General features: G+C 44.0%; 1 protein-coding gene across 1 annotated transcript in view; it reads left to right on the top strand.

The window, feature by feature from the left end:
• The window catches only part of LOC149308000 (uncharacterized), an 85,251-nt gene extending 73,361 nt beyond the window's left edge, over positions 1–11,890 (top strand). The window contains exons 46-58 of the mRNA XM_089536841.1: positions 806–913; positions 3,183–3,236; positions 3,982–4,044; positions 4,703–4,756; positions 5,132–5,167; positions 5,603–5,620; positions 6,605–6,640; positions 6,986–7,012; positions 7,721–7,786; positions 7,905–8,073; positions 8,983–9,092; positions 9,573–9,782; positions 10,517–11,890. Of these exons, the coding sequence (XP_089392967.1) occupies positions 806–913; positions 3,183–3,236; positions 3,982–4,044; positions 4,703–4,756; positions 5,132–5,167; positions 5,603–5,620; positions 6,605–6,640; positions 6,986–7,012; positions 7,721–7,786; positions 7,905–8,073; positions 8,983–9,092; positions 9,573–9,782; positions 10,517–10,663 (1,098 nt within the window). The 3' untranslated portion in view covers positions 10,664–11,890. The remainder of the gene's footprint in view (positions 1–805; positions 914–3,182; positions 3,237–3,981; positions 4,045–4,702; positions 4,757–5,131; positions 5,168–5,602; positions 5,621–6,604; positions 6,641–6,985; positions 7,013–7,720; positions 7,787–7,904; positions 8,074–8,982; positions 9,093–9,572; positions 9,783–10,516) is intronic.
• Positions 11,891–16,728: the final 4,838 nt, after the last annotated feature.

Raw genomic sequence — 16,728 nt, forward strand, 5'->3', positions numbered from 1 at the left:
CTGCAGTCCAAAAACTAGGGATGGACCCGTCCGTCTATTTTTTGCCCGTATCAGTTTTGCATGCGGCCATACATAGGTCTGTCCTGCTTCCCCATCAGTTTGTAAGTTTAAAAACAAAATGCATGGAAATTTGTATTATTTTGCAACACATGCTTGCACAAAATTGTATTCGTATTTTGTACGTATCTGAATATGCATTTTTACGACCCTGAAAAATGGAGAGGGCTCCTGGTTTTCCCCCCAGGTTTGCAGCCTTAATGCTGTGATACAGGCCGGTTCAGTTCATTTGTTTGGTTGCTCTTGTGTGTGTTTTAAACTACCTTCAGAAATTAGATTCCAACAAGGTTGGTTGTGGAATGAATATGGATTCAATTACTCTTTGGTTAACATGGAGTGGTTGAATTATTCATTGCTGACCCCTAGTGATCACAGTGAGCACAACAGACCAGTAGTCCAAAGCAATGTTCCACTGGTTGACCGCTAGGACTTTGATATTGATGTTTTTTGCATGCTGGGAGTAAGATCCATCTGAGATAAGCTGGTGATGTATTCAAATCTTTTAGTCCAAATCTCAAGGCAAGTCTTAGGACTCTACTACCTTCAAGTCTCAAGTTGAGTCTCAAGTCCTTGCAAGATACTTGCAAGTTAAGTACATCTCCTTCTCCTGGACATGGACTCTTATCTGTCAGATTTAAGCCCTCCACCACCACAACAGAACCGAAATGGCTCTGATGTTCCCTTCAATTTACCTCTGAGTTATATTCACTCTCCTTTCTCTTTACCCCCACCACCTGGTTTCTTTTAGGGTGAAACAGGATTGCCTGGACAGACTGGCCCCTCAGGGAAAAGAGGTCCCTTGGGTGGAATGGGGCTCCCTGGAAGTCCTGGAGATCCAGGACTAAAAGGGCAACCGGTAAGTAGATGGGTTATTTATTTAATTGCACCCTGCTCTTCTCCCTGCAACCTGGGATCTCAAGGTGGCTTGTTGTTGTTGTTGTTCACAACCATCAAGTCAACTTCAGTTGAAGGCAGCTTCAACTTGTGACAACCCCATAAATTGAAGTTGACTTCAGCTTCAGCTGCAGTCAACTTTATTGTGGTAGCCCCATTAACTGAAGTTGACTTTAACTTGTGATAATCCCCTAAATTGAAGTTGCCAGGAAAACCCTGTGATAGGTTCATCATAGGGTCTCCATGAGTTGGAAATGACTTGAAGGCACACGACACACAGCAACACATGAAGTTCATGCCATCTAATTGTATCTGATCACCTTCTGATTATACAGCAAGAACAAACCACAGGAAGCTCTCCATCAAGTCTGAACCAAGCAGAGCTTGGAAAAGTTAGAGTTATAGGGCCAAATCTCCCAGAACCCCCTGGTCAGCAGGTCCAATGGATCTTGCATCTTTGAGCTAGATCTTGCATCTGTGCTCAGAAAGTTGGCAACCCAAGAGACAGCAATACCAGGAGGGGACATTTAAGGGTGAACATGGCCAAGATTTCTGAGCCAAACACACCCTGCGTTCCATATCCACTGGACTTGCTCTTACATCTCCTGACCTTTGCAAAAGAAGATGGGAAAAGCCTGCTGGAACATTTTGAGGGGGGGAAGATCCAAAAGGACCCTCGATGAGTCACCGAAATCTCATCAATAGAGGAAAAAGAGTGCCTTTTATGGCCTGCGTAGCCTTGAGGCTCAGCTGTGCTCCGCAAGCTATTCCAAAGGGGCTTGTTCGGCTTGGTTGTAAATGACTCAAAAGACCGGGGTTTCCACCACTTCTGTTGCAAAAGTCCTTTCCAGAGTTCTTAACATCTTTTGGCGTTTGGGAAACTTTTTCCTGCCCTGTTCATGAGACACACTTTGGCAAGAGCGGAACTGTTTTGGAAGCCAAAGACGTTGCAAGTGCCTTTCCAAAGACCCATACATGAGAGAGAAGGAAAATGAAGCAACGCTGAAAAACTGGAGGGGGAAAGGAGACCATTTTAAAGCAAACAAGCATTTTAAATTGCTTGCTTGCTTGGAAAGAAAAGAGAATAATGGAAAGGAAATAATGGCTATGCTATACTGCTAACGGTCATGCTTTCAACTGCTCTTCATTCTATTCGTAGTTTAATTATATTTTGAACTTTTGTATGATGTGAACATTTTAGCTGTGTACATTTTTAATGTTGCGTAGTGGTTTGAGTGTTGGGATATGACCCTGGGGACCAGGGTTCGATTCCCGGCTCGGCTATAACACCCACTGGCAGACCATGGGCAAGTCATATGCTCTTAGCCTGTTCAGGGGGGGTTGCCACTGCCGTCCTCTAAGGCTGGGAGAGTGTGACTTGCATAAGTTCATCCAATGGGTTTCCACGGCCAAGGTGGGATTCGAACCCTGGTCTCCAAAGCCATAGTCCAGTGCTCAAACCACTACACCACACCGGCTCTCACAAACTTCTTAGGGATGTTTATAACTTGTAGTCAAATCAGTGGTCCCCAAATTCTGATCCTCCAGATGTTTTGAACTTCAATTCCCAGAGCTCCCAGCCAGCTTGGCCAACAATCAACAATTCTGGGAGATACAGTGCAAAACATCTGGAGAGCCAAAGTTTGGAAAACCACTGTGTTAAATGTTATGAGGGTATAGCATGGCCTTGGGTGAAGGATGGTGGGACTTGCAGTCTGAAACCTTGGAGGAACTCAAGGCTACTCAGCGCAGCTTCAGAAATGGTACTGTGGTTGGTCCGTTTTAGGAGAAAGCAAAGGAAAATTAGACCATCTGGAAAGGAATTTTGCTAAAGAAAAGGTTGAAGGCAACCACTGCTACCTCTTAACACGAAGCTTTCTCTGAACCTAATAATGAATCTTGCTGTCCCTTCCTGAGATGGTCAAGTCCTCTCCTCCTCCTCCTCCTGTTCTCAAATGTCTCTGTAGACTTGGCCATGCCAAAACACTAATGCTGGCCTTCTCTCGTCACCTCTTGCTAAGAAGAGCTTCTTTGGAGCCAGAGAACAGATGGATTTTTTACTCTCTTTACAAAACCATTTCCTCCCCCTTCAACATGGCTTGGCATGGAGACCATTTTTTTAGCCTTTCCAACTCATGAACCATAATGAGTTTTGCAGCTCTGAGCTGTTTAAACTGAACACTTCCTTTCATCTGTGTTTCTTTTCTTTATATATTTTTGAAACCTTCTAGGGAGACTTTGGTGAATCAGGATTTCCAGGGATCGCCGGCCTGTTTGGGCCAAAGGTGAGATCACAGCGCATGCATAAATAATGTTCTTGTTGAAACCGGCTCTTTACCTTAGCTCTGCAAATGCAACACAACCTTGACACAGCACACTAGGTGCAAGCAAGACATGTACAGATCCTGACATAAGATTGCCATGCTACTAGGGGGAGAGGTGTTGGTTTTGTAGGAAAGAGGTACGCAAACATACAATCCGGTCATTCTGACTGTCTCATTTCAACCTTTCCAATACTTGAGTGGGATCTGCTCATAGAAAGGTGGCCAGGATATGTTTAAAAATCCCCTTCGGTATAGTTTTTGAAAGTCCCCTTAAAGGCAAGTTACCGGAAAAGCACAGCACTTTTGGTGTTCTTGGAAGAGCATCATTTTATTTTATTGTATTTTTAAATGTTCTGCACTTAGTGGATATGGACAGGTTCCAGAAAAGGCCTTATCCCTAACTAGAGGAGGCCCATTACTTAAAAAAGTAAACCCTTTTTGCAAGCATTTGTGATTCAATGGATCTGCTGAGAGTAATAGTTGGATCTGAGGTCACAAAATGTATTTACTGAAGACTTCCACAAAAGTTTCTTCTTGACGTGATGGAATCTGTCGTAGGGGAAAGGACAAATAGTTGTGGGTTTGGGCTTCTCTTTAAAAGAATAACACGAAGATGTCTCTAATCTGTAAAATAAATGACGAGGTTGTATCTCTAATGCTTTGAAGAATAATGGTTGTGTGTGGTTGTGTGTTGCTCTCTCCTTAGGGACCTCCCGGAGATCTCGGGTTCAAAGGTATCCAGGGACCCAAAGGTCCACAAGGACTGATGGTGAGTTTGGGATGCCCCTTCTGTCTCATTGGTCTTTGGTTGGGTTACTATGACAAGTAACTATGACTAGTATTAATATTTCAACCTTGGATTAATGTATGGAAGCTATAGAGTAAGGATCTGTGATCCAGGCACTAGACTTCTTCTGTAGCTGCTTCTCCTCAAACGTTTCCCATTGACAAAAATTTACTTGGCTACATCTTTGCAGTTGAACTCTTCAGAGATGTTCTTCTGATCAGAAGGCAATGGTTGTCTAGTGATGACGAAGCAGATGCTTGTCCTTTAAGAGACCCCAAAGCAACCATTCTTGCCAAGATATCCATTTTCCCCAAAAGCACCCATGGTTCCTTGGAGGTCAAAGTCCGAAGAGCTCTGATATCTCCCATTGTTAGGTCAGAGATATCTTATGCAAGCATCACTTCTATTCCAAGTAGAGCCATCCCATGCAGAGGGTGGAGATGGATCTAAAGACACCGCTTTCCTGTAGTTGGTCACATGTGGTTTGTGTTGTGGTTGACAAGTTGTGTGGTGTTTTTTTGACAAGTTTGCAGTTACCTTTGGGTCTATGGTAACTGCTATGGTAAAACAGGGGAAGGTATAAAGCAATGAGAAGCATGGATGGTTTGAGCAACTTGACTAATCCCATGTTTCTCCATAGGGGAAAGAAGGAGTCATCGGTCCATTTGGGATTCCAGGTCCAATAGGAAGTCCGGTTAGTGTCCGTCTTGCTCATTTTTTACTTGTGTTGGAAATACAACTCAACATCTTTAGGAAGAGAGTTCCAAAATCTAGAAGCAGCCACTGAAAAGGCCCTCTCCTTTATTCCCACCAAACAAGCTTGAGAAGATGGTGGGACTGAAGGAAGGACCTCTTCTGAAGATCTTCTGAAGATCTTAGACCTTGAACAGGGAGATAAAGGCAGATGCGGTCCTTGGACCCAAACCATATAGGACTTTAAGAAACAAAAGTTTGAACCCTGGTCTTCAGAGTGGTAGGCCAATGCTCAAAGTACCATGCCACGCTGGCTATGGATTAAATACGTGAATGAATATGCCATATAAATATATATTTCTTTCTGTCCCCACAGGGCACCAAAGGAGACAAAGGCAGTCGAGGTGAAATGGTGAGTGATCTCGCAACCTTTTAGGATTTTATTCTGAACCAGGAGATTAGGAACACTAGTGACATGTCTTCCACCAGTCTGCTCCCAGTTGTCTTGACTGGAAAGGGTGGGAAGACACTGGGGGAGGCCTTATACACATAGTCCTCTATCTTCATGATTTTTCAATGCAAAATGTAACCATGTTGACTATTGAGAGTCAATCTACGCTGCAGAAACAATCCTCAACAAAGCCCCAATAAACTACAATTCCCAGAATCCCCTAACATTGAGGCATGGCCATTAAAGTGGTGCCAAACTGGATTATTTCTGCAGTGTGGATGCAGGCTGTTTCAACCACTAACATTCACGTCAAATGTATGAATTGCTTTTCATCTTTCTCAAATCAATGGATTATTTTCATCTCCTTTATCTGTTTGTTTCTCCTTCCTCCAACAGGGATTGCAAGGTCCGAAGGTGAGTCTGTTTTAAGAAAATGGTTCTTGCCATCCAAAGTTCTCTGAGGAGCAAAACAGTTCTAATACAAATATGCAAGCAAATATGGTTCAATGTAAGGGATTTAAGATCCTGAGCACAAAGTTTCGGTGCCGTTGTGTGACAGTAGAAGGATGTCTTAATAGAAGCCAGGCGAGTGAAAAGGCTCACCAAATTGGAAAAAGCTCAACCCCCCAAAAGAGCAAAAGAACAAAACAAAATATGAGAAAATGGTGGATGGAAACATGAGGTCCTGCTAAGATTATATCAACTGCAGACGCCAGCAAACTTCACAAAGGAAGAGGAGGCACATTTCAGGATGCTAAAAAGATGGCCTTAATTTGCTAAAAAGCTTTTTGGTAAATAAAGATCATCCTTTTAGCATCCTGAAATGTGTATCCTTTTGCTCTATGGATTCCATTGGACGGTTTCCAGTGTTTCTTATCTAGAAACAGACCTCCAAAGGACCCCCATGTGTCAGGATTGCAGCTTCCTTCATCCCCAGTCTATGTTTTGGGTTTGATACTCTGGGAGCATGATTTCTGAGTGGAGCAACCAAGACCAGGCAGTCTTCTGCCACCTGAAACTTAAATTTGTTTTGTGTCTGCCATCACAGACTATTCTGGCTTCTCCTTCAACCCCAATGGACTTTGTGGGAAGGAACCTTGGGCCAACAACTCCCATAAGGTCCACCAGCAGCATGGCTGATGGGTAGGGATTATGGGAGTTGTAGTGCAGAACATCTGAAGGACTTGAGGTTTCCCATCCTAGTGGTAGTTTCTTTGGCTAGATATTCCATTGCACTTACTATCTGGTGAGCTTTTTGGAGCTCCCAGTCCTTGTCTCATTTGCCAAAGAGGGATCGCCATCCCTCCTTCAATTTTAGCCCAATTTACTCTCTGATTCAGACTTGATGGAGTAATCCAGAGGATCCCTTTTTAACCATCCCAATCTTTTTCTTCCCAGGGTCCCCCAGGGCCTCGTGGACCCACAGGACCACCGGTAAGTCCAGCTCATTGCAGAAGAGATACTGACAAAATGAAGTTGGCGGGTCAATGGATGAGAGGCTTCTAGGATAGAGGGATGTGTGCCCAAAGCAGTAGAGTGAGAAGATTAGAAACCTGGGAACGGGTGCAGAGACCCCATCAACTAATACATGTCTGTGCTTCCCCCTCTAACCTGTCGTTTTTCTCCTGCCATTGGGGGTTGAAGGATAATTTCATGGTGGGAAGTACCCTTACCCCCCCCCCCCCCATGGCTACAGCTTTTATCAGCCTCCATATGGTCCACATCCCAAAGAGTTTGCTTGACCTATCTGACGTATTCCCTTCTCTCTTGACTTTGTAGGGCCCACCTGGAATCCCAGTTACACTTGTAAGTTCTCAAGGACTTCATTCTGGTTGTAATTTGGCATGTTTTGGAGCTCCACCAAGAGAAGATAGGTGTCTACAGGACAATGTCTGCTTGCTTGCCTGGTATTCTGTGACTAGCCTTTCCAAGTATTTAGGAATCCTATCGCACATTGTCAACCCTGGGCTAACATTCCCAATGTAGAGTCACCTCTAGACTTCAACTCTACACAGATTTGGGACCATTGCCTTGATAACTATCATTGACAAAGGGATCTTGTGGCCCCTTTGAGACTAACTGAAAGAAAGAAGTTGGTAGCATGGGTTTTTGTAAACTTGAGCCTACTTCTTCAGATGCATGTTAGGAAGTAGGTTCAAGTCTACGAAAGTTCATGCTACCAACTTCTTTCTTTCAGTTAGTCTCAAAGGTGCTACTAGATCCCTTTGCATACCCATTTTCTATGTCTTTCAACTAGCATTGACATTAGCAACCAGAGCTCTCAAGGCGATGACTTAAATCCAGTTGGCCCGCAAAGAACTGAATATGACCCCCAAACCCATAGACTGTACTTGTATAAACTTATATGGTGTCAGACGTCTGCTCCAAGATGAGCCCCATCTACCCGCACTGTTTGCTTATTGAAAATCAGGTAGCTAGAACTACATTACAAAGTCCCAATTTTCAAGTGTTTCAGACTGGTTGACCTTGTTGGTTTGTTTCCTTCTCAACCAGCAGCAAGATAGCTTTGGTGCAGCATTCCAAGCAGTGAAGCATACCAACTCTGTCTTCAAGTCGGAGGTACGTTGTGGGTAATCCATAAATCCTTTCAAAAGACTTGTCCAAGTCTTCTCCTTGCAGGAGAACAGTGTCCATTGCTTACTCCTCCTCCTCCTCCTCTCCTCTTTCTTTTGGGCAGACCTACCAGCATCCAGACCTTCCAATGCTGGACCAGGGAGGGGAGATCTTTAAGACTCTGCACTACCTCAGCACCCTCATCCAGAGCATCAAGAGACCCCTTGGAACGAAGGAGAATCCGGCCCGCATCTGTAGAGACCTCATGAACTGTGAACAGAAGATGCAGGATGGTAAGTGTTCATTGGGCCCAGAATGATAACTGGCACCACATATTGGCCATGATGCATCATGCAGGAAAAGTGGGATTTTGGAATCCCTTATGCCAGTGATATATCCTGGCCTAACTGAGATTATGTCCCTGGAATGGGCATGCAACAGTTTCTTTCTCTTAATCACCAAGATGCTGCAAGATCCCTTTGCTTACTGGGATTATGTCAGTATAACTTCTTTCTGAGACGTTGCATAGGAGATACGAAATACAGTACATTCCTGTGCAAATCTTTGACAGCATCCAAATGCAGTTTCTTCCCCCAAATGGCTCATTGCACACAAGGCTTCATACAGGTGTTGTCTGCTGTTGCACAGGTAGGGAACAAGGAGTAGCCTTTGCCTCCTCAGACTTCCAGCACAAAAACTCTATGGTCTGCTAATATCAATAGGAACTTGGCTGTGGTTTTCACCCCATTGGTTCAACCAGAACCAGGGACAAACATGATTACTCAAAGAAACCATGAGACTGATATATAATGCTCAGTCTAGATGAATGGCTTCCAGACTTTGGTCCTCTAAGTGTTTTGGACTCCAGCTCCTAGAAGTCCCTGTAAGCTTGGTCAGTAGTCAGGAATTCTGGGAGCTGAAGTCCAAAACACTTGGAGGACCAAAGTTTGCGAATCACTGGCCCAGAGAAATAATGCTGTAGGCTTGGGATATGGCCTGAGATTGGTGCTTCATTGGTTCTTCAGGCGTAACTAGGTTGCATAAGGACATGCCATATTGATGCACCATCTTGGTTGCATTCATGCACAGTGCAGTTGTGATAAAACCAAGAGAAGTGTGAGGAATTAACAGTCCCATGAAGCAAAATCATACATCACATACTCTTAGTGGCCTGTACACACCTTGTACCTTCTTTCCTTCAGGTACCTACTGGATCGACCCTAATCTTGGGTGTTCTTCAGACAGCATTCAAGTTACCTGTAACTTCACCCAAGGAGGACAGACTTGCCTCAGCCCCATCGTAGCCTCAAAGGTATGCGGACTTCAAGATCAGAGTAACACACCATTGCGGTTCAAGCAGAGTAATGCAGAAGAATGGTTCTCAGCCTTTTGGCCTCCAAAAGTTTTCGACTTCAGCTCCCAGAATCCTTGAGCATTAGCTGTACTGGGTTGGGAGCTGAAGTACAAAACACCTGGCGGCCAAAAAGCTATGAACTAACAATCTATTGATCATTTTTAAAAGCAGACAGAAGGCACTCTACTATTTCACAACAGCACTTGGGTTTTGCAACCATAAGGCAGCATATTCCGTTCATGGGGAAAACACACATGCCACCTTGTGTTGCATCTGCATGTGTTACTCTATCTGGAAGTTAACTGTTGGGGAATGTCCTTTGGCCACTGTCAGTTGAATGGCAAATACATTGCTCTGCATGCCTGGAAGGCAGAGGACGGATGCTCGGTTTCTGGTCTTCTGCGTGGATTTCAATCTCTCCTCCTGATTTTTCCCTAGCTGGACTTCGACACTGGAAGAGTGCAAATGAATTTCCTCAACCTCCTGAGCTCCGAGGTAGTGCAGAATATCACCATCCACTGCTTGAACGCGCCTGTGTGGCGGGAAGGGCCCTTGGAGACAACATCTGTGCGCTTCAAGGCCTGGAACGGGCAGATCTTCGAAGCCGGCGGGCAGCTCAGACCGGACATAGTGGCCAACGATTGTAAGGTATGGGATCTCTCCAAAAAAATGGTTAATGAAGCACCTTGGGATGAAGTAGATGGAGGTGTTGCAGACAAACTGTATAGCTCACATACAGGAACACAGTTGTCTCTATTTATTGAGGGAGACATCTCTTTCTGATTTTACCTGTTTTCTGTTTGAGGAAGCTTTGTTGTCCCTAGTTGGGGAAAATCACATTTCTCTCTCGATAAAACCACATTGCCATCTGCTGCCAGCGTAAAGGCACTGCAGGCTGCTGGAATGACTTCTGAAAAGGGCGAAGGACAATAACACCCCAAACCCACAAAACAGTGACACCTTTATGAGGCTAACCAAGTCCAAAAGACCCAGAGGACCAAAGTTTGGGGATGCATTGGACTACACTAACGATTCCCAAACTTTGGTCCTCCAGGTGTTTTGGACTTCAACTCCCAGAATTTCTGACAGTTGGCCAAGCTGGCTAGGTCTTCTGGAAGTTGAAGTCCAAAACACCTGGATCACCAAAGTTTGGGAATCGCTGGTGCAGTCCAATGCATCCCCAAACTTTGGTTCTCTGGGTCTTTTGGACTTCAACTCCCAGAAGTCCCAGCCAGCTTGGCCAACAGTCAGGAATCCTGAGAGCTGAAGTCCCAAACATCCTGGAAGACCAAAGTTTAGGAACTATTGGTGTAGTTGCAAAAGTGTCCTTATCTTTCTTCTTTCTCTCTTTCCCTCTCTCTTCTGCCTCCCTTTGCATTCAGATTCAGGACGGACAGTGGCACCGGACGCTCTTTACGTTTCGGACCCAGGACTTGCACCAGTTGCCCATCGTTGACATTTACAACCTTCCCCCATCAGAGCCTGGGAAGCAATATCTCCTTGAGGTTGGGCCTGTGTGTTTTCTCTAAACGGGTCGGCCTCTGTCGTCCTTTGAGCTTAGGCTTCCTTTGTTTTGGAGATGGCGCATCATGGAGCAAAAGGGCTCATCCGCTTCCAAATGAGCCTCCAAAGGACTGGCCCTGTAGTGTTTGGCCCACCGAAAACCATCATTGGGAATCCTTGGTCCATCAGACTCTCATTTCTTCCGACGCGGAGAAAGCAGAGAGAATATTGCTTTTTGCAGAAACGTGACATTAACCGATGGCTCTTAGGAAGCTGAAGCGGAAAGCCAGTCGAACGGACTGAATCCTATACCCAAAGATTTTAGAAATATCTTCCTTCCGCCAAAGAAGATGTTAGATAAGATCTCACAGAAAGCAAAAAACAAAACCCTGTCTAGTTGTTTTGATACCAAAAAAATGTGGCTTTCCAGGACCACAGACGCAAAAACCAAGGCAGGGTTTGTGGGAAGGAGATAGGAATATAAGCCTTGGAAAGACGGCTTTGTTGAACTCGTTTCATCTTGCTTGTTGTTCTGGAACAGGAAGCATTTTGATGTGCAATATTAGAGCGAAAGAAAAAAGAAAGAAGTATAAATATATTATATTATATATTATTTAAGGCAATAATAATAATAAAATAAAACCAAGTGAGATGCTTCTTCCCTTCATGGGAAAAAAAAACACACACAAAATCCCTTTTTGTATGTATATGAGGAGGGAAATATATCCAAAACAGGAAAGAAGCGATTGGTGCTACATTGAAAAAAGAAAAGCAAAAACAGAGAGAGAGAAAGAGAGAGATCATGATAGAGAGGAGAAGGGTTTGTTTCATTTGATTCTACCTCTCGCTGTGAAGTACCTGGTGCTCTTTTATTTTTTAAACAAGAATTGTGTTATTATATATATACATATATATATATATGACTCAAACTATTTAAGGTTCGAAGGGGTGCTACGGTGTCTCATCGCGAGGCTCCTCCGCCGAATCCTCCATTTTGGAACGAAAGAGCGGAGGAAACAAAACCGAAGGGAAGCGGAGGGAGGCCTCGGTGGGGCGTTGCCATCTTCAACGCGACAACCGACAAATCGATTTTTCTTAACTTAAAAGTGCATTAAATATTTTACGTGGGTTTATTTTTATTTTGTACGTTCTTCGGAATCCAGGTTTTCTCTTATTTTTTAATTTCTGTCGTTCGTGGGTTTGTAAAGTAAAAAAGCAAAAGCACAGCTTTTAGGGGAATGGGTTGTTTCCCCCCCCCCCCCCCCCCCGTAGCACACGAACTAAGCTTGTAAAAAGAAGAAAAGAAATGAAACTCACATTTCTGCTGTCCTTTGTGTGTTTGTGTGTATGTGTTTGCGTCCTTGTGTGTTTTCTTGTGCAACTTACCAAAATATTAGGCTGCGAGGGAACCGAAAAAGGCAAGAGAGACAGAAAAGGAGAGGATTTTTAATTCATGTTAGCTTTTCTTCTATAAATAATCAGTCTATTCTGTTTCTCTGCTGACTCTGGGTTTGTTACCTATTTCGTCAATTGATCAATCAATCGACTGATCAATCACATTTATTGAACCGTAAGTCGTCATACAAAAAAAAAAAAAGGTTCAGGCATAATGCAAAAACGATAAATAGATGAGACATTACAATGTCACATTGGATAACTTTAAATGCAGATTAAATGCTGAAACCTAACAAGTCCTTCTTCTGAACATCCATCTGGTTTAAAGAATAGGGATAGAAATACTGTTTAACTGAAATCTGTATCTGTTGAGATGTATATTTGGAGAGGTACTCTGCCAACTTCTTCGCCCGGTCGGTCTTCTTGGATGGTCCTTTACGTTTTGTTTTTCTGTTTCGCTCTGTTTTGTAGAAACCTAGACTCTATATGTAAATTTGGAGCTTTATAAAAAGAGAGAGAAAAGGAACGAAAGAAAGGGGAGGATTAATATTATGGTAATCGTTTTTTGGTTTTGTTTTGTTTAAGATTCTATATAAGGAATGTAATATTGATGTAACCGGCGCCGTACTGTATTTCGAATGGCTTTGGTGCTTGTCCTTTTATTTTTGAACCCTCTTTGTGTTTCGTAAAATATATGTGAGTCTTAATCTGTGTGTATTCTTTGGAAGAAGAAAAGGAACTGTCTTTGGCTTGCTTTTAACTGAGTTTAAAACCCGTGTCCCTTTCTCCTTGTTGCTGAACCTCTTTCCTTTCGTAGCTTCTGGTCTTGGTGCTTTCCTCCCAAAATACCTCAACCTAAAAGAAGGGCATTTTTCACTAAAACCAGCCTGGGACCCTCCTGATGGGTTTGGGCTACATTTCCCATCATCCCCATCAACGTATTAGATTTGGAGGGTGCCATTCTGGTCTCAAACCATCACTCATCCCCAAAGTTCCCTTTGGGTGAAATGATGATCACAGGTCCTTTCTCCTCTCTATTTCTTCTTTTTCTTGGTCATCTTTGTTCCACCTTTCCCTCCCTTTTGTTTCTTCTCCATTCCCTTGTCAAGTGGATCCTCATATCTTCATAGAACCAGTGTACCTTTTTCCTCCTCCGTTCACGTTAACCACCTTCCTCCCTTTCTCTTTTCCTTCCTTTTTTAAAATAAGAAAACCCAGCCAAACCTGAGCAAATGCTAAAACAAATAAATATTTAAAACGGAGGCAGTGAAACCAAGCTTTTGTTTTTATTTTTCCCTGGATGAGAACGCTTGCAAAAAGGATGGGAAGAAGCAAGACATCGACTCTTCAGTGATTCCTGGTCCTCCAGATGTTTTGGACTCCAGCTTCCAGAATCCCTGACACTTGGTCAAGCTGGCCGGGGTTTCTGGGAGTTGGAGTCCAAAACAGCTGGAAGGCCGAAGTTTGGAAAGCACTGTGTTCTTCCCGAGATTGCGAAAACAACAACAGCACATTCATGCAAACACATACACAACCCCCCCCCCCAAATAAAACACTACAGAAAGGTGAATATGTTTCACATGTTTTGTGGAATACATGGGTTTCTGAATATTGAATGGTGCATTGAGCATCATGCATCTCCTAGTGTTCTTTTGTGAGCATAGACCATAAAGCAGCATCTGGGATGAATTCGCAGGAGGTGGCGGGAGGTTTTCTTCCTCGGCAAGACCAGACACACATAAGGAAAGCAATTGTGGCAGACACACAGCCCAAGTTGTTCCCACGTCACATACCACAAGACCGGGTGGCGTTTTCTTTTATATCTGGGGTACTATGTGGGTATGGCTGGAGTGGCGATGGAGCTGCACAGCCTCCAACATTTCATAGATGAAAATTGGGATGCGTTTGGGACAAGCCACGTTGGAGCATGGCCAGGCAACAAGATGTTGTTCAGGAGGAAGAACACACAAAACTATGGTAGTGCCTCCACCTTCGCTGGGGTCAGGGTGAAGGACACCTGTAAATGTGGAAAAACCTCAAATAGTAGAAATTACTATTCTTTTAATCTGAGGAAACACCTCTCAAGGAATCTCCAAGTCTTCCAGTGCAACTCTGTGGTCAATATCTGCCAGAGGTTGGCCGTTGAATCTTGCTGGAAGACCGACAGATGCCTAGAGAAGTGTCTTTTCTCTAGGAACGTCTAGGTTCTGCAGTAGGACTCTATGGTCAACTTCTGGCAGAGGATCTAGAGATGCCTAGAGAGGACATATTAATCCAAACCATAAATAATCAAACCCCCAAAAAGGCAAAGCTGCAAATGCGGGGGGCCATCTATACTATTTTAAACCGAGAAACCTTGGAATTGTATCAATTTTAGGAAAGATTCAATTCCTTTCTGGTTTTTTCTCAGTTAACAGAGAAAACTTTGCTGCAACTTTGCTTTTGCCGCAACTTTGCTTTTGCAGAAATTCAAGTAAGGCTGAGGATGAAGGTTCAGGGAAGAGAGAAAACTGGGACACTGTAAAAGCAACTGAGAAAACTGGGAAGGTATTGAATTAACTGGGGCTGCCAAACCAGGATACCTGGGGGGTATGAAGCTATACTTATATGTGGAGCTTTTGCTTTTCAATGTACAGCAGGGCCAGCCTAAGCTATTTCATGATCCTGAGCAAAGCAGACTGGCAAATGGCAGCCCTTGTACCAACCCAGGTTGACCTGCATGATGCCTTGCTTGGAAATCATTCGAGATATTTATGGCCTTAAGGTTGCCATAAATTGGGAACAACTTGTCGGCCAAAGCAACAACAACAACAATGGAAGTGTCATTTAATTTTCTTTCTGGGTTCTTTGTCCTCTTTCTCTCGCTATTTACCCCAAAATCCTCACCAGGTGGCACTGCAAGCCTGGCTGGTTGGAAAACACGACCACAGTTTGCTTTCCAAACCTGAAAAGGGCTTTCTTGCTCTCTCTCCAAAACCAACCATTTCCACCAGACTTTTAACTGTTTCCTTAACTCTTTTTTGGTCAGATTTATGTATTTAAAAATGTTTATTGGCCACTCTTCTGCAGGGAGATGGTTCGTGACAACGCTTGCCCATCAGTACTGAGTTCAATATATTTTGGGGGTGGGAAGAGAGAGAGATTAATTTGAATTTATTGATTTGAATTAATGCATTTTCAGTGCACCATCACCCACTGAGGCTGTGCCGAAATAGTCTTGTATTTATATGTAGCCTTCCTTAGATGCTGCTGAGGAAATGATTCTGAAACATTCTGCAAGACTCCAAAGTGACAGATAAATTTGTCAATAATGGGAATCGGGAAACTACTCTTCCTTTCTGTTTCTCTTCTCCTTGTGAAGGCAGTTGCAAACCACAGAGCTCTATATTTAAGTCAGTCTGGCTTGATTTCTGCAAAACTGCAAGAAGGAGACCTAGAATACTTTGGCTAACATTGTTTTATGAAGTCGAAGGCTTTCATGGCCAGCATCCATAGTTTCTTATGGGTATTTCGGGCTATGTGGCCATGTTCTAGAAGAGTTTATTCCTGACATTTCACCAGCAGCATGGAAGAGAGTGGTGTGTGTGTGTGTGTGTGTGTGTGTGTGTATATATATAGTGTTGGATATATATATACCCAGGGTCAAATGGAGATACAGTGGGCCCTTGCCTTACGCGGGGGATCCGTTCCAGATCCCCCCGCTTAACGTAAATTCCACCTATGCTCAAGCCCCATTCATTTGAATGGGGCTTGTGTGCGATGGCACGGTAGCATGCGGGGCACCACGGGTGTGTGCCCCATTCATTTGAATGGATGTGCCGCCCCTTGCGCCCCATGAGCTCCCCGCAGCTTGAGCGCGTACGCTCAGGTCCACGTAAAGCGCACCCCCATATATATATATATATATATATATATATACACACCACTCTCTTCCATGCCAGCATTCTCCGAAGAAGCCAGCCACAGATGCTGGCGAAACGTCAGGAACAAACTCTTCTAGAACATGGCCACATAGACCGAAAAACTCACAAAATGTATTGTTGTTTCAGTTAAAAACACATATATGCTCATCTATTCGTGCTTTCAGAGATTGCTGTTCCTGCTGTTGTCATTGTGTGCCTATGTTTCTGACTTACGACAACCCCAAGGCAAACCGAATATGGAGTTTTTCTTGGCAAGTTTCTTCAGAGGAGGTTTGTCATTGCCTTCCCCTGAAGCTGAGAGCATGACTCGCCTAAGGTTATCCAATGGCTGAGCTGGGATTTGAACCCTGGTCCAGAGCCACCTAGTAGTTGCACCTTACTCTTAACAGTGGAAACTTTCTGCAGCACAGAAGGATCCATTTCACAAGAAACTGTCTTATGTTACACTCCAGGCTTTGCGCAAGCAGAGATGACAATGTGAAACAGCCTGAACCGACGGATGCCAGAAACCAAGCAGCACAACACAAGCGCATCTTTGTCGACGGCCTAAAGAAACACTCGGATTATGCAAGACCAATGGCTGGGACTGGGCTTTGATGCCTGACATGGTCACATTCTTTCAATGCTTCCAGGGCCGGTCACAAACAAGAGGCTGCACGTTTGTTCTCTGCCGCCGGAAAGGGTAGCACCAGGTTGAAGGGTTCGAAGTTTCAGGAGGGTAGATTTTGGCTGAACATTAGAAGGAACCTCATGCCACTAGGAAGGGCCTGGCA

Source organism: Sceloporus occidentalis, unplaced genomic scaffold, assembly GCF_023333645.1.
Source record: "Sceloporus occidentalis isolate IW3139 unplaced genomic scaffold, rSceOcc1.0.p SCAF_8, whole genome shotgun sequence".
NCBI lineage: Eukaryota > Metazoa > Chordata > Lepidosauria > Squamata > Phrynosomatidae > Sceloporus > Sceloporus occidentalis.